General features: G+C 38.6%; 1 protein-coding gene across 2 annotated transcripts; it reads left to right on the forward strand.

The window, feature by feature from the left end:
• The first annotated feature begins 2,342 nt into the window (after nt 1-2,342).
• On the forward strand, nt 2,343-9,435 carry PBDC1 (polysaccharide biosynthesis domain containing 1). Of its 2 annotated transcripts, XM_055338741.1 has the most exons (6): nt 2,343-2,465; nt 2,557-2,622; nt 3,916-3,975; nt 4,462-4,602; nt 5,581-5,692; nt 6,006-9,435. In XM_055338741.1, the coding sequence occupies exons 1-6, from the start codon at nt 2,436-2,438 to the stop codon at nt 6,257-6,259; spliced, it is 663 nt and encodes a 220-aa protein (XP_055194716.1). In that variant the 5' UTR covers nt 2,343-2,435; the 3' UTR covers nt 6,260-9,435. The 2 variants fall into 2 exon arrangements, with proteins under 2 accessions (XP_055194716.1, XP_055194717.1); XM_055338742.1 differs by lacking the exon at nt 2,557-2,622 and having other exon boundaries at nt 2,345-2,488.
• The last annotated feature ends 8,148 nt before the right edge of the window (nt 9,436-17,583 follow it).

Genomic DNA, 17,583 nt, shown 5'->3' on the forward strand with positions numbered 1-17,583 from the left:
TCTACCCCATGGTACACTAGCTCCAGCAATTACAGCTTTCATTTTCTCCACACCCCTGTTATCCCTGGCCCTACAGATACCTCAGCACCTTAGTCAGGACTGGTGACACCTTTGGATCCATCCATGGCATGTCCATATTACCTGTCTTCGAAGGAAGCTGAAGGTCAACTCAGTGGTGCCCTTCCAGAAAAGAGAAAGAATCATCCCAGGTGAACTTCCATCTCCGTGTTTCTTACCCCACACCCAAAGGTCTTTCTTCAATATAGTTCTTAAAGTCCACCAACTCTCCCCTTTTATGTTCCTGGCCCATCCTTCTTTCCCTTATTTTAGTAGCCAGCTACCTTGAGTCCATCTGAAACAATGGGTGTGAGTGGAAAGGCCAATGCTTATTTTGATAGCTCTGCCTGGCCTGGCAATGGGAAAGGCCCTGGATGACAGTTTGATCTGCTGCTGTTTGCGGGTACAGAGCAATTGGCTTTTCCAATCTTGTGAGAACCTCAATTCCTGGTCCGGATGAACCTTGAGGACATTCTACTAAGTGGAATTAGCCAGTCACAAAAAGACAAATACTATATGACTGCCCTTGAGTGAGGTATCTAAAGTAGTCAAATTCATAGAAACAGAAAGTAGTATGGTGGTTGCCAGGGGCTGGGGGGAGGGAAAAATGGAAGTTGTTGTTTAATGGGTGCAGCCTTTCAGTTTTGCAAGAAGAACTACTTCTGTTGCACGGTGGCGTGGATACACTTAACACTCTTGAACTGTATACTTAGAAATGGTTAAGGGGGTCAACTTTTCTGTTATGTGTATTTCACCACAATTTTAAAAAGTCCCTGGACCTCCTGTCTCTTTCTAGCTTCAACTCTTTAGAAGAACTTCCTATGGTCATTGCCATCTCTTTTTTAACCCCCACTCCCTTCTCAACCCACTGCCCTCTGACTTCTGCCCTCACCATTTCACTAAGCCTGCTCTTGCTATGGTTGTCAGTGACCTCTCGATATTTGTGGGCTTAATGTACTCAACCCAGGGGATTGGACACTATTCACCTTTCTCTGTGTCTCTCTCTCTTTCTCTCTCTCTCACACACACACTCACTTTTTCTGCCTTTTTGCTTCTTCATAAATAGTTCTTTGTGAACTGATCTTTGTGTCTTTGAGTTCTTCAGAGTTTCCTTTGAACAGCTCAATTAGACCTAAAGAAACAGCTATAAGATGTATATCTCCAGTCAGATCTCCCTCTAACCAGTCAGTTCCATCTCAACGTCCCATTGGCTCTTCAAACTCAACTCCTCAAATTAAACACCATCATCCCTCCTCTTGCTGTTTTTTAAGCTCAATGCATGCATTTCCACATCTTATCCTGAAATTTGGGACTCATACTGGAATCCTGATTCTTCTATATCTCTCATATCCAATTAGTCAAAAAGCTCTATGGATTCCAATTCCCTTCTTGTTTCTCAGAATATTTTGCACTGCTCTTGCCTTGGCTTCCGTTTTCATCACTTAGTGTCTTCAGTTTGGTGTATCTGCTTCCAAAATTGCCTTCTTCAAAATTATCTGGCACATTGTGTTTTAGTGATCTTTGATCTTATTAAAATTTCAGCTTAATCTCGAGTTCTCTACTTCAAGATGTCTTTTAGCTTACCATTGCTTTTAGGTTAAAGTTTCAACTTCCTAATATTCAGGATAGTAATCCTAACTTTTCCCTCAAAATCATAAATGACTACACCCGTAGTGCAGCCTTTTTTTTTTTTTTTTAATTTGCTTCAAGGTCCCATGGTGTTTTGTTCTCCAGGTGCCTTTCCACATGCACTCCCCACTCTCTGGAGTGTCCTTCCCTGCCTGCTTTGCCTGCTTTGTTGGTTACCCTTCATGTTTCAGTTTATGTAACCTCTATTTCTGCTCCTATAGTACATTACGGTATTTAGTGTTGAACACTTTATGCGCTATCTCACTGTATGTATTTCTTTCAAAACAGGGACTAAATTCTTCATCCCTCCACTCCACTGCCTTACACCATGCTTGTTTGTGATGGACTCCCTACTTGGGAGTATTGGGGGGGGGAGTGCCCGTTTGCACAGATGGAGGGTGTGAATCCGAATCTCTGCTGGTTACTCAGCGCAGTGGGCACGCGAAAGCTTTAACTCAGGTTTTGCGCATGATCACCACCGATATTAATGAGCATTCAACCACCTGTGAAGCCCGGAGTTTCCCAGTCTATGCCGCCAGTCTGCGCAGCAAGGAATACCTCTGAGTGCGTGCAAGGCGGATGAGGAGGGGCCAAGGACAAATGCCCCAGGAGATGGAGGCTGCGCGCAAGCGCAGCCGGAAAGAGAGCCAGCCACTCTTGCCGGCCCTCCTTCCTTTTCCAACAGGCTGCATACACTGCGCGCAAATAGTCATTTCCGGGAAACTGGTGCTGGCTTTGTGGGGCTCAACATGGAGACGACTAGGGGAACTGCTGAGCCGGTGAGACGCTGCTTTGGGGTCGGGTGAGTGGGGAAGTCAAGTCGGGTCGAGCTTTGAACTCCCTCTCTCCCCTTTCTTTCCCCCTTCCCAGGTTCCCGGGGAACTGGTGTCTGTGGCACATGCTCTTTCTCTCCCAGCCGAGTCTTATGGCAATGATGTGAGTATGACTCACCCCCAGCTCCCACACACCCAGCTAGCCTGGCGTGTCTGCAGGGCCTGCCACGAAATTGTAACCCGCTGATAGCTGTGAACCCTCATCATGCCCTCCAGAAACCGCGCTTTTTCATGCATTCTAACCTTTTTGGTCCACAAACCCAGAATAAATGCAGGTGGAAGTAGTTCCCCTACTTTTCTCGCTAGAACCACCTGAAGCTTTTTTTATCTTCCAATGTCCAGGTCCCAAAATATACCAATGAAATCAAAATATCTAGGGGGGGGCAGTGAATGTCAGAAATTAGTATTTTTTAAATATTCCCGAGTAATTGCATTATGCAGTAAAGTGACACTGAATTATGGTATGTCTTGTTTAGATCCTTAAGAAGAATGCATATAATATTTTTGAGACAAGACACAGGGACATGAGAATAGTAGTAACACTCAAATAAAAATGTGATTGATATATGTTACATTAGGGTATAAGATCTAAAGTTTAGCCAAAAAAGAAACCTCTAAGAGCTGAGAAAGTAGAGGAAGATTTCACTGAGAAAGTGAATCTCTAACTGGATCCTCAATCCAATCTCTAATTGGACAAATGACATGGTATAAGGCATGGAGATAAAAATGCAAATGGCTTGGCTGAGGTCAATGAAAATACATCATCTAGCTGGAGTGGGAGATTGAAGTGGAACAGGTGGTGGGTACTTGATAAAGGCTTACTTATAACCTATCCTGCTTCACAATACTGATTTAATTTTAAGTGTAATGGATTGGGAATTGGCTATTTGATAAACACAAATGATGATTATATTACAGTATTGAAAGTGAAGGGTGTTTCACTTCCATTATCTTACTTTGTTCTTCCAACAACTCAGTGATAATATGTGAATGAACTGTATCAGTTTTACAATGGTTTAATTCATTCCTCAGAAGGCAGTCTATTACTGCTTTATATAGTCTCCCACACTTTCACTAGCTGCTGGAAAAAGAGCCAGTGGCTTATGCCATTGATTAGACTGTGCAGGCAGCTTCTTTTGGTAGGCAGTATCCTTCATAAGGACAAAAGTTTTATATTTTCCAAATCCATTAGAGCAGTTTTTATCCATTGACAGTAACACCAAGTTTGGCAGTGTTGACATTAACTAGACATCCACAGACATCCTTAATTTGTTCTCTAGTAGCAGGATTGGGAGATTCTAACTAGACATCCACAGACATCCTTAATTTGTTCTCCAGTAGCAGGATTGGGAGATTATACAAGTTGAAACTGGATAATCATGTTACTCTTTTGCAGCCTGATATCGAGATGGCTTGGGCCATGAAAGCAATGCAGCATGCTGAAGTCTACTACAAGGTGAGTTGTCTGTCTTCCTTATTAAGGAGAATGAAACATGTAATTGTAGCGTGTGGTTCTTCACTAATCACTATTCTCAGCAAGTTAAATATATACATTTTGGAGATTTTACCCAAAGAGAATAAGGGGGAGGTGGAAGTGAATTTTGTTTTGACAACGGGGAGTTGTACTTCTTTGCCTGGTGTTCTGATGCTAACCAGTAAAATGATTCGTAGCCCATAGTGGGCAACTAGTAAATGTTTGACAACTGAATGAACAATTCACAGAGGGCAATAACCAGCCAGTACTGGGACTACAAGGGTGTGAATTGGTAGCAAGGACTGTAGTATATTATGGCCCTTGAAAACTATGTCATAATTTCATTTGGAACCCTAATCTGTCTGTACTTCCTAATAATTCTTCTGCCCTTAGAACCATAAAGATTATCTGGGGAAGGGGGGATAGAAGTGTGGTAAATTAGAGACTATGTTATCTTATGTCTGGCAGCTGATTTCATCAGTTGACCCACAGTTCCTGAAACTCACCAAAGTGGATGACCAAATCTATTCTGAGTTTCGGAAAAATTTCGAGAAACTCAGGATAGATGTGTTGGATACAGAAGAGCTCAAATCAGAGTCCGCTAAAGAGGTAAGAATTCTCTCAAATATTGCCTAACATCTGACCAACAGTTATTTATTGTAAATATATTTTTATACATTTAAAATTTTTTCAGTACTAATTTTTAATGAAATATGTAAAGAACCAGGCTTTTATGTAATTATAAGCAAATAATAAGTAAATTATGAAATGAAATAAATGTTTTTCTGGTTTATAAGTTTTTTATGTTCATTGGATCTATTTTTTCTTTTCTTCTTTTTTTTTTGACTTGGACATTGCATCCTTTCCTATCCAGCCCTTTCAGGGGAAGAGGAACAAATTTACTTCTGTCAGTAGTTTAGCCAGAAGGCTTGGATGGATAATTAGTAAATAGGGTACGGAGAGGTGATTAAATTCTCTGGATTTAAGTTCACATTATCATGGGCCTTGGATAATTGGAAATCTTATGTTTCCCATTGCTGACCTGATTATCATACTTTTACAGTGTGCTAAAATTCTTACAGTGGAGAAAGTATTTCCCTGAGAGTAGGTCCTTGGTTTATGAAAAATGTAAACTTTTAACACTGTTACTGTTAACCGTTAACTCTGTTACTGATCTTTGGAAAATTACCTCCAGTGAATGGACTTCTTTCTTAAATTTTAACTTTGTATCTTTGTGCCAGATTCCTGCTGCCTTTGTCTCCTTTGTGCTTCAGTGGAGATGAATAACTATTTTTGGCTGAGTTAACCAATAACTTAAAAACAAAACAGAATATATTTAAGAAATCATATTTTAATTTTGTAGTCAAGGATTTAAATATTTTGTCAAGTTAAAATATTGTTCATGTTGGGAAGTATAAAGACAGTAAATAACATAGACACTCAATGCTAGTGAAAGTAGAAATCAACTCAGTCCTAGTCTCTTTCACCATGGGTATTTTCCTTACTGAGGAAGTGGAGTTCCTTCTCCTGGCATGACTTTACCAGCCTCCTGCATTTATCAGCTAAGGCATCTTTTTGCCTTTATAGAAGTGGAGACCATTCTGCTTGAAGTTTGACGGGGTTGTAGAAGACTTCAACTATGGTACTTTGCTGCGACTGGATTGTTCTCAGGGCTACACTGAGGAAAACACCATCTTTGGTGAGATTCTTGCCTCTGGAATTGTTTCTGTATAAGGAGAGTGAGGGATCTGGTTTTACTGATGAATTAGTGACGTGAATAATTTGGGAATCATTTGTTATATATTTAAAGGTCATGTTACTGTTTGTTGAATAACTGTGAGATAAGATGGTTAAGTATTTTCAGCCTCATTTAACAAGATTAGAATTCCATATCTCTGAAGTTTATGACTATTGGAATGCTTTGATGTTAGATCAGCTTTGTCAATAGATTTCCAGTGGGTTTAGAGAAGTAACTGTGACTAAGACAATAATCCATTCTATTCACCTTTCAGCCCCCAGGATACAATTTCTTGCTATTGAAATTGCTCGGAACCGGGAAGGCTATAACAAAGCAGTTTACACCAGTGTTCATGACAAAGAAGAAGAGAAAGAAGGCAACCATGGAAGAGGGAAGGGAGCTGACAGTGCACAGGCAGAAGAAAAAGGAGCCAACAGAGAAAGAGAAAAAGCAAAAACCAACAAAGGAGAAGAAAAAGAGAAAGAAGCTAACAAAGAAATCCGCAAGAGTAGTGAAATAGCTATGTAAAGTAGACAGGGAATAGCACTCTGGAAGCTATGACTCAGCTAAGTCTACAGATACCATGATGCCACTTGCACAGACCCCTGTGGTTAAATGTATGTCCAGGGCACCTGGGTGGCTCAGTGGTTGAGTGTCTGCCTTTGGCTCAGGGCATGATCCCAAGGTTCTAGGATCGAGTCCCGCATTGGGCTCCCTGCAGGGAGCCTGCTTCTCCCTCAGCCTATGTCTCTGTCTCTGTCTCTCTCTCTCTCTCTGTGTGTCTCTCATGAATAAATAAATAGAATATTTAAAAAAATAAATGTATGTCCTTGTGCAATTGAAAGACCTATAGCCTAATAATCAAGAGCTACTCTGCTTGTTCTCTTGTATGAACCAGCTTAAAGACTATTAGTAGGGTTTTAGTTGAGTGTTTTTTGGTTCTCACCACTGGTCAAGTAAGAAATTTTATAAATAAATTTCTTTGGGTTCTTATGACTATATCTATAATTGACTTTTTAAAAAAGATTTATTTATTTATTCAGAGAGAGCGAGAGAGAGGCAGAGACACAGGCAGAGGGAGAAGCAGGCTCCATGCAGGAAGCCTGATGTGGGACTCGATCCCGGGTCTCCAGGATCACGCCCCGGGCTGCAGGCGGCACTAAACCGCTGCGCCACCAGGGCTACCCATCTATAATTGACTTTTAAAAGACATTTCAAAGTATGTGACACTTCACATTTTTTTCAGGCATATGATCTCTTTGTCATATCTTATATAAAATGATTTATATCTGTTTTTAAATGCTTATGATTGTTTCCTATAGTGAAGTTTCCTCAAACCTGTTGTAAGTTGTATATGGTTTTGGGATTAGAAGTTCCTATGTAAGAATTGACTCCTGCTATTTGAGTAAGTATAGTTTTCTGATTTTCTTTGATATATCTGGCAAAATATGTGATGAATACTCTATGGAGATAAAGCTGGTGCCTGAACCTGTCAGAGTAGTGAATGTAGCCCAATTCACATTAGAAGAGCAGGAAATGACCTCCTTAGTACCTGCTTCTCTTCTGGTATACAAGTTGTTACCTGAAAGCTAGCAGAAATTAATAATTAAATATAAAGCCTGGTAGAGTGACATTCCTTTCATAAAACTATGGAAAATAGCATACATTCACATAGTAACATAAAATGAACATTTTTAAATGATATTTTGTCAGACTCCAACAATAGACTAGTTGGTTTTCTATAGATGGAGGGGTTTCTTTTCATCTAATGACTTTTGGGAGGGCATGTTTCAGTTACCTTTACATATGTATAAAGGTTTGTGCATGTCCCTGTAGATGTGCTGACCTTGATTGCTAAAACTATTTAGAAGAAGCCACAGTGTTTATAGTGCATACATTAAATAGTCTTAAAACTCTAATCACATCACGGTCATTCAAGAAAGGATCTTTCAGAGCACAGAAGGGGGAAAAGTGAGGCTTTTTTCCCCAGGGGACATAGAAGAAAAATAATAAACTTAATTGATGAATTATTTTCTAGGCAAGAGCTGAACTAGACATACAGCTAGCAGCAACAATTGTGCAGAAAGCAAATAGGTTTCTCTATGGATTCTTTTCAGCCAATTCTTAAAAGTATTTCAAACATTTGTTAGACTTTTCATCTTATAAAAAATGCTTTTAAATGGGTAGCAGAGTGTTACTTTATACTAGACAGACTTTAAAGTCAAGAAATACTTTGCTTTATTGACTTTCTCTAGCTTCTACATTCTTAAATATCCATGAACATGTGTCCATACATGTTGCCTGAGGACCTGGGGAAGAGTAAAGATTATATATACAGTTCTGCCTATGGTGGCCTTTTCCAGGTTATTAACCAGCAAGAAAACTGTCTTAATTACTTCCTTCTGATTTTATGGAGAAAAGAAATCATTGAAAGCCTACTTTAAAGCAAGAAGCATCTCTGTTCCAAGAACAAGGAAATACAAACTGGGAAAAGGGAGGGAAATAAGAACATGGAACACTTCAGCAGCACTGTAAGGACAGGAATCCAATACAGCATCCAAGGTCAAAGGGTCTTAAGATGGCCTCAAGATTTCCACCCCTTGCATACATGCTCTGTATAATTCCCTCCTGTTGGTGTGAGCAAGCCTTGTGAATACGAGGGGATTTCACTCCTGCATTTATGTTACTAACCATTTAATTTTGAATTAATCAAAAGGGAGATTATCCTAGGTGTGTCTGGCCTAATCACAGGAGTCCTTAATTGAGACAAGCAGCGGAAGATACTCACCTATTGGTCTTAAGCAAAAAGCTGTGTTGTGAGACAAGGGGGCCATGTGGCAAGGACCTGAAGGTAGCCTCAGGGAGCTGAGAAGGCTCCTGGGTTGACAGCCAGCAAGAAAACGAGAATTTCACTCCACAGTTGGAAGGAACTAAATTATACCAACAACCAGCGAACTTGGAAGAGGACCTCAATTATCAGATAAGCTTGCAGTCCTGGCTGATACCATGATTTTGGTCCTGTGAGACCCTGAGTAGAGGGTCTCAGTACAGTTAAGCTGTATCTGGATTCCTGACCCACAGGATTGTGAGATAGTAATGGGTGTTGTGTTAAGCTACTAATTGTATGGTAATTTGTTATGGAGCGGTAGAATACTACTGCAGACGCTGGTACTGGAAGTGGAGTGCTGCTGTATCAAGTACCTAAAATGTGGGGGTGTTTTTGGAATTAGGCAGTGGGTGAAGATTGGAAGAATTTTGAGGAGTATGATAGGGAAAGCCTAAATTTTGCTTTAAACAGTCTGTCAGTAGTAATACGGACTTTAAGGATGCTGTAGGCAAAGGCTCTAAAAGAGGTAAGGAACATGTTGGAAACTAGAAGAAAGGGAATCCTTTTAGTAGGTGATAGCATTGTGGTTAGAGTCCTGGAAGTTTGGGCTTTGAACCTTGCTTTGAATTATTTGGGAGATGTTATCAAGCCAGGCTTGATATGGTATGTAAACATCTATGATTTATTCAGAATGTGATACCTTTCCAGTTATTTATCTCCATGACATCTTTTGGAGGCAGGGAAAGGGCAGAGACTAATTTTGACATTTACACAAGGGAAAATTACAATCATTTAAAAAATTTAGGCCACTAAATTTCTGGTAATTTGTTGCAGCAGCAATAGGAGACTAATAAAGAAGCCCTGCTTCAAAAATAGAGACATTCACTGACTGTCATTTATTTTGAAACTATAGTTTATTTTTAAAATTATTTTATTTATTCATGAGAGAAACAGAGACAGGCAGAGACATAGGCAGAGGGAGAAGCAGGCTCCCTGTGGGGAACCTGATGCAGGACTCAATCCCAGGACCCTGGGATCACACCCTGAGCTGAAAGCAGACGCTCAACCCCGAGCCACCCAGGTGTCCCTGAAACTATAGTTTTAAACAAAAATGTTCCAGATGATTGGAGACATGAACTGCACCCAAAGCAAGTTTCAATGATTCTAAACCATTTTGAACGTACTCTTCAAAGGAATTCCTGTAGCTGAGTCTGTGTGCATTAGTTGCCATTAATAAAATTGGGAGTTATCTGAATTTACTTATAAGTAACAATACAGTGCTTAGTAGTAATGAGTATGTGCTATTTGAAGCTTATATATTAATAAAACTCAACAGTAACTTCATCATGTGTTTAGACCTTAGACAAAATATTTTTCTGGAGAGCTGTATTTTATCACTGACATTTTTTAAAAATTTTTTATTAATTTATGATAGTCACAGAGAGAGAGAGAGAGAGAGAGAGAGAGAGAGGCAGAGACACAGGCAGAGGGAGAAGCAGACTCCATGCACCGGGAGCCCGACGTGGGATTCCATCCCGGGTCTCCAGGATTGCGCCCCGGGCCAAAGGCAGGTGCCAAACTGCTGCGCCACCCAGGGATCCCTATCACTGACATTTTTTAAAATCGCCAGATCATGGTGATAATTCAAACAGACCAGTATTTTGTTGGTTTTATTGATGTTTTTAAATTTTCTACAGATAATACAACTTTTTTTTGCTTGCACACAATGCGGATGATTCTCACTATCTCACATTGGTACACCACAATTATACGTATTCTTATTCAGGTAAATAATCAATATCTTAAGAATTCAAAATTAAGGAATGTATGTATGTTATGTGAACGGCCATTTTCCCATGCCTACATATTTCTATCTCTAGAATTTTAGATGCTTTACAGATGTCAACATGATGTTGGTCTCCTGAAGTGTACTGCTTTCATCTGATGACCATTTATAGGCCTGGCTAGCTTTAAATTTTTCCTACTCAGGCTTTCTCTGATTTCCTCAATATAAACTGCATTTTCGGGGCACCTGGGTGGCTCAGTCAGTTAAGCAAGCAACTTGATTTTGGTCAGGTCATGATCTCTATGTCCTGAGATTGAAAGAGAGTCTGAAGATTCTCTCTTTCCCTCTACCCCTGTTCCCACTCACACACACACTCTCTCTAAAATAAATAAATAAATCTCTAAAATAGATAAATAAACAAACAAACAAAATGTATATATGTATATAAGTTGTATTTTCTTTAAGTATGTTTTCATTTTATAAAAATTAAGATTGAATTGGGGCACCTAGTTGGCTCAGTCAGTGGAGCATGCAACTCTTGATCTCATGGTTGTGAGTTCAATCCCCACATTGGGCATAAAGCTTACTTAAAAAAATTAAGTTTGAATCATAAAGTAATTGGCTCTCCATCACAAATGGTAGTGTTGGGATTCAGATTCATATCTTTTGGTTATGAATCTCATTGTTTTTCCAAATCCCACTCTAGATTCAGCTCCTTGCTAGAATAGAGACAAATAGTTTGAGTAAGGAATCAATGTATTTAGTAATCATAGGTAAGAGCATCCTAGTGTGGATTGTTCTACTGAGCTAATTTAAGCTCCTCAAAATTTTTGTAATTTCTCTTTGTCTTTTTCCTTCTTATCTCTGCAAGAGACTCCTTGTTGCATATGCAACTCAGACTTGTTTAAAAAAGATTATAGTATAATCATTTTAGTATATCTGTATGTTGGCAAATTGAACACCAATAAAAAATAAATTTATTATTAAAAAAAGACATGTCAGGTGGGCAGTAGAAAAAAAGTATATCACTGTAATGTTCAGTTTCATAATTATGCTTTAATTTCTTAACCTTTCTATGAACTGAGATTTGGCTGGTACATTTCCCTCAAGTGTTTTGTAGGGTTTTTTTTTTTTAAGGCTTTACTCTGTCTTTCTGAAACTCATATAAGTTTTTCAGGATAAATCACCGGAAGCTCCTCTAATAGATTATTACTGGTTGGTCTTTACATTGAAAAGAGCATAAAGGAAACAAAAATGCCTTAACTTAAAGAAGAATAAGCTTTTGCAACTGGAAGGTATCTCAGAACTCTAATACAAAAATTGTGTTTATGTGGTGAAAAAACAAGGCACTAAATAATGTGCTTTACTCGATTGAAAAATCCTCTATGTATGTAAAGGTTATTTATTAATTTACTTACTATCCTTCCTTTTACACTAAGAACACCCACCAAGACATCATTCTGTAAGGTTTCCTTTGTCCTAGATATACCCTGCACAGGATGCTTTCTTCTAGAAAACAGTTTTAAAATACCATGCTTCTCCATGATTTAGGATTCTTCTGATGTCCTGTTTACACAAAAATCTGGCCAAACTTATACAATTCTGAGAATTTGGATAATGTTTAAAATAAAAATCAAATTATTGAAAATTCCCATGTTTTTGGCTATTTTTTAATTAAATATTTATTAAGGGAAACAAGGCTTCTATAAAGTTTGTCAATCTTAAGGTCATTTTTCTTCCACAAAGTCACTAAAGGTGTCTAAATGTTGTCATTTGGTGTAGGGAAGATAAGGGAATTCTTTCTGCTTCCAGCCCCTGGCATCCATTGAAATAAGTTGATTGCCTCTTCATCCTGGATGAGATCATGAACTTAAGGACACTTGCTTACCTGCCCATCTCACATCAATGGTGCATTTATTTTAAATTATCTTTTTTGGGATGCCTGGGTGGCTCAGCGGTTGAATGTCTGCCTTTGGTTCAGGTTGTGATCCTGACTCTGGGATTGAGTCCTGCATCAGGCTCCTTGTGAGGAGACTGCTTCTCCCTCTGCCTATGTCTCCGCCTCTCTCTGTGTGTCTCGTGAATATATAAATAAAATCTTTAAAAAATACATATCTTTTTTATTATGGATATTTTAAACATACACAAAAGTTAGAAATAATAGTATAAGGAACCCATAAATACCTGTTACTCAGATTAGTTATTAACATTTTGCCACATTTGCTTTATTTAACCTTTTTTATTGAAGTGTTTTAAAACAAATCTCAGACATCATATTATTTTTTTAAATAATAAATTTATTTTTTATTGGTGTTCAATTTGCCAACATACAGAATAACACCCAGTGCTCATCCCATCTTATTTAACCACTATATATTTCATTGTTCATCTCTAAGACATGGATATTTTCTTATATAATTGTAATAATAAATAATATTTTTAACTGATATTCAATGATAGCAAAACTTAAAAGTGCATATTACAAATGATACTCAGGAAATAGTCCTTAAGAGTATATTTAAGGAATAGGTTGACTGACGTATGAGTAAGAGGATGTATTTATGTGTACAAGAGAATTGGTAGATGAGATTAAAAATATGTATTTGATTCACTGTGGGCACTAATAATGAGCCATAGATACTGAGCTAGATGTTTTACATACATTTTATCCCTAAATATAGGCCTTATTAACCACATTTTACACATTAGGGAATTTAGACTTGAAGAGATTTTAAGTCCTGGGTTAAGGATTTTAGATTTAATTTAGGTAGTAGTGGCTAGATATTGGAAGTTAATTTTAATTTCTGGGTACTCATATGATGAAATCTGCTCAAGGAAGGTCAAACAATGTGCTATATTGAGTAACTACTAAGTACTTATTCTGGATTGATTGTTTAAACCTAATCCGTGTATTTTGTGATTCAAAAACAAATCTTTTTATTATTTTTTAAAGATTTTATTTATTTACTCATGATAGAGAGAGAGAGAAAGAGAGAGAGAGAGAGGCACAGGCAGAGGGAGAAGCAGGCTCCATGCTGGGAGCGGGACGTGGGACTCAATCCCAGGACTCCAGGATAACGCCATGGGCCAAAGGCAGGCGCTAAACTGCTGAGCCACCCAGGGATCCCCTCAAAAACAAATCTATGCTGATTTAAATATATGTATATTTAAATCAGCATAGATTTGTTTATATATATATATTTGTTTATATATATATATATATATATATTTATAAATCAGAGCCCACAAAGGAAAAATGTTTAGTTACTCATTACTTATTGCCAACATTGCCAAGGAAGGGGGAAACCCATAAAGGATTGTTTATTGATTTTCATTGGACTGTTCTAGAAATGATACATACCTTTTACTCATATCTTGTCAAATGGAATTTAGTCCCTGCCACTGAATTGCAAAACAGGGTGGGAAATTTATTCTATTTGTGTGTCCAAGTAGATAAGGAAGAAAGAAAAAGTTTTTACTGACCACCTAGCCAGTCTCTGTTGCAGGTAGTTATTGTTGTCTTCCACATGTATTCATTAATTTCAGCTTATTCATTTCTCAAGTTGTAGAAAGTGATTTCCAATCTGTGACTCTGGTGCTCAGTGAATTCCTAATTGACTTCTTGAATCCATGTTTTTGGATATTGTACCAATATGGTCTGAAATAACAAGCCTCTTTTTGGACTCTAAATTACTTCTTTTAAGTGATTAAAATGGATTGTTTTGGAATAAAAATGGCACTATCGTGTTTTAAATTTAGAAATATAATCTGCTTATTTTATTTATTTCTTTTCAAGTAGGCTCCATGCTGGGTGTGGAGCTCAACATGGGACTTGAACTCACAATCCTGATATCAAAACGTGAGATGATATCAAGAGTCGGATGCTGGGGATCCCTGGGTGGCTCAGTGGTTTAGCGCCTGCCTTTGGCCCAGAGCGCAATCCTGGGGTCTCAGGATCGAGTCCCACATCAGGCTCCCTGCATGGGGCCTGCTTCTCCCTCTGCCTGGGTCTCTGCCTCTCTCTCTCTCTCTCTGTGCATCTGTCATGAATAAATAAATAAAAATCTTAAAAAAAAAAGAGTCGGATACTTAATAGACTGAGCCACACAGGAACCCCTACATTATTTCTTTTGAGTTAAAAAGAAATCCATCAGGAGGCGGGGCAAGATGGCGGAGGAGTAGGGGTCTTTAACTCACCTGGCCCCAACAACTTACCTAGATAACTTCCAACTCATCCTGAACACCTACGAATTTGACCTGATATTTAAAGAGAGAATAGCTGGAATGCTACAGAGAGAAGGGTTTTCGCTTCTAGCAAGTTTCTTCCTTTTTGACTTTCATATTTCTTTTTTAAAAGATTTTATTTATTTATTCATCACACACACACACACACACACACACGAGAGAGAGAGAGAGAGAGAGAGAGAGAGAGAGAGAGAGAGAGAGAGTCAGAGACAGAGGCAGAGGGAGAAGCAGACTCCATGCAGGGAGCTCAACATGGGACTCTATCCCAGGTCTCCAGGATCACGCCCTGGGCTGAAGGTGGCGCTAAACCCCTGAGCCATCTGGGCTCCCCTGACTTTATATTTCTAAAATTACAAGTCTTAGATATATTTTCCACTCTAGATTACCTTCAACATACTCAAATTAATTTTGGGAGATATACGAGATATGTATTTGTGTGTGTGTGTTTTGTTTTCCTGCCTCATTTTGTTCTACCATGGCGGAAGTTTATACCTTCTAAAACATTAACAGCATGCACACAGAACCAAGTGGTATACCGTACTGGCTCATAGTGTGATATTATATTCTCTCTGCATTCCCATTCTGTCCCACTATTTTATCTCATTTATGTTTTGGTGGTCAAAGTTGAGGCTCTCTACAAGTATTTCTGGTTTATATAAATTTGGGGGCAGCCCGGGTGGCCCAGCTGTTTAGCACCGCCCTCAGTCCAGGTCGTGATCCCGGAGACCCGGGATCGAGTCCCATGTCAGGCTCCCTGCGTGGAGCCTGCTTCTCCTTCTGCCTCTGTCTCTGCCTCTCTCTCTGTGTGTCTCTATGAATAAATAAATAAATAAAATATTAGAAAAAAATTGGGACTGGGCATCTTCTAACATACAGAACTTAATATACTCAGAACCAAGAGGATCACCCTCTAGGAGCTCTCAGGTAGACGACTTTCTCCCTCCACTACAACTTTGTCACCACCACCATCTCCCAGTCCCCCCTTTTTCCTCCTCTTTTCTTCTTTTTACTTTTTTCCCTCTCTAGTTTTGCTTTTCACTCTTCTTTTTTTTCTCTTTTGTTTTTTTTTTTCTTCTTCTTTGGGATTCTTGCCCTTCATTTTTCACTACATTGTTTTAAAATTTGTTTTTCACTTTAGTGGTCCTTTTGTTTTATTTCGTTCTGATCTTTGTATTTCATTTCTAGTCTCTGACCTCCTCAGAAAAATCTAGGGTGAAATTTACTTAGATCATGGTTGATATTCTGGACTCAGCCTGCACTTACAGCCAACTCTGCACTAGGCAAAATTACTAGAAAGAAAAACCCACCACAAAAGAAGAATGAGAAATAGTACTCTGTGCCACCGAGTTACAGATTTGGATTATAATTCAAAGTAAGAAAGCCAATTCAGAAGCACAAACATACAATTACTGGTGGCTCTGGAAAAAAGCATAAAGGACTTTAGACACTTCATGACAGCAGAACGTAGGTCTAATCAGGCCAAAATTAAAAATCAATTAAATAATATACAATCCAAACTGGAGGTCCTAATGATGAGGGGTTGATGAGGTGGAAGAAAGAGCGAGTGACATAGAAGACAAGTTGATATCAAGAAAGGAAGCAGAGGAAAAAAGAGAAAAACAAGTAAAAGATCATGAGGAAAGGTTAAGGGAAATAAATGACAGCCTCAGAAGGAAAAATCTACATGTAATTGAGATTCCAGAGGGCACTGAAACAAACAGAGAACCAGAAAGTGTATTTGAACAAATCATAGCTGAGAACTTCCCTAACTTGGGGAGGGAAACAGGCATTCAGATCCAAGAGGTAGAGAGATCCCCCCTAACACCAAATTCATCCAAAAACTCAACATTTAATAGTGAAACTTGGAAATTCCAAAGATAAAATCCATAAAGCAGCGAGAGACAAGTGATTCCTAACTTATATGGAGAGAAATATTAGATTATCAGCAGATCTCTCCACAGAGACCTGGCAGGCCAGAAAGGGTCCTAAATGACAAGAACCTGTAGCCAAGAATACTCTATCCTGCAAGGCTCTCATTGAGAATAGAAGGAGATATAAAGAGCTTCCAAGATAGGCAGGAATTGAAAGAATATGTGACCACCAAAACCAGCTCTGCAAGAAATATTAAGGGGGACTCTGTAAAAGAAAGAGGATGTCCAAGGAAATAATCCACAAAAACAGGGACTGACTAGATATCATGATGACACTAAATTCATATCTTTCAGTAGTAACTCTGAACGTGAATGGGCTTAATGACCCCATGAAAAGACGCAGGGTTTCAGATTGGATAAAAAAGCAAGACCCATCTAACTGCTGTCTACAAGAGACTCATTTTAGACGTAAGGACACCTAGCCTGAAAATGAAAGGTTGGAGAACCATTTTCCATTCAAATGGTCCTCAAAAGAAAGCAGGGATAGCTATCCTCATATGAGATAAGTTAAAGTTTATCCCAAAGACTGTAGTAAGAGATGAAGAGGGACACTATATCATACTTAAAGGATCTATCCAACCAGAGGACCTAAAAATCATGAATATTTATGCTCCGCATGCAGAAGCTGCCAAGTATATAAATCAATTAATAACCAAAGTTAAGACATACTTAGATAATAATACACTTATACTTGGAGACTTGAACACGGCACTTTCTACAATTGGTAGATATTCTAAGCACAATATCTCCACAGAAACAAGAGCATTAAATGATACACTGGACCAGATGGATTTCACAGATATTTACAGAACTTTATATCCAAAAACAACTGAATGCACATTCTTCTCAAGTACACATGGAACTTTCTCCAAAATAGACCACATACTGGGTCACAAATCAGGTCTTAAATGGTACCAAATGATTGGGATTGTACCCTGCATATCTTCAGACCATAATGCTTTGAAACTAGAACTAAACCACAAGAAGAAGTTTGGAAGGATTTCAAATACGTGGAGGTTAAGGACCATCCTGCTAAAAGATAAAAGGGTAAACCAAGAAATTA

The sequence above is a fragment of the Nyctereutes procyonoides genome, unplaced genomic scaffold (genome assembly GCF_905146905.1).
Source record: "Nyctereutes procyonoides isolate TBG_1078 unplaced genomic scaffold, NYPRO_anot_genome, whole genome shotgun sequence".
NCBI classification, from domain to species: domain Eukaryota; kingdom Metazoa; phylum Chordata; class Mammalia; order Carnivora; family Canidae; genus Nyctereutes; species Nyctereutes procyonoides.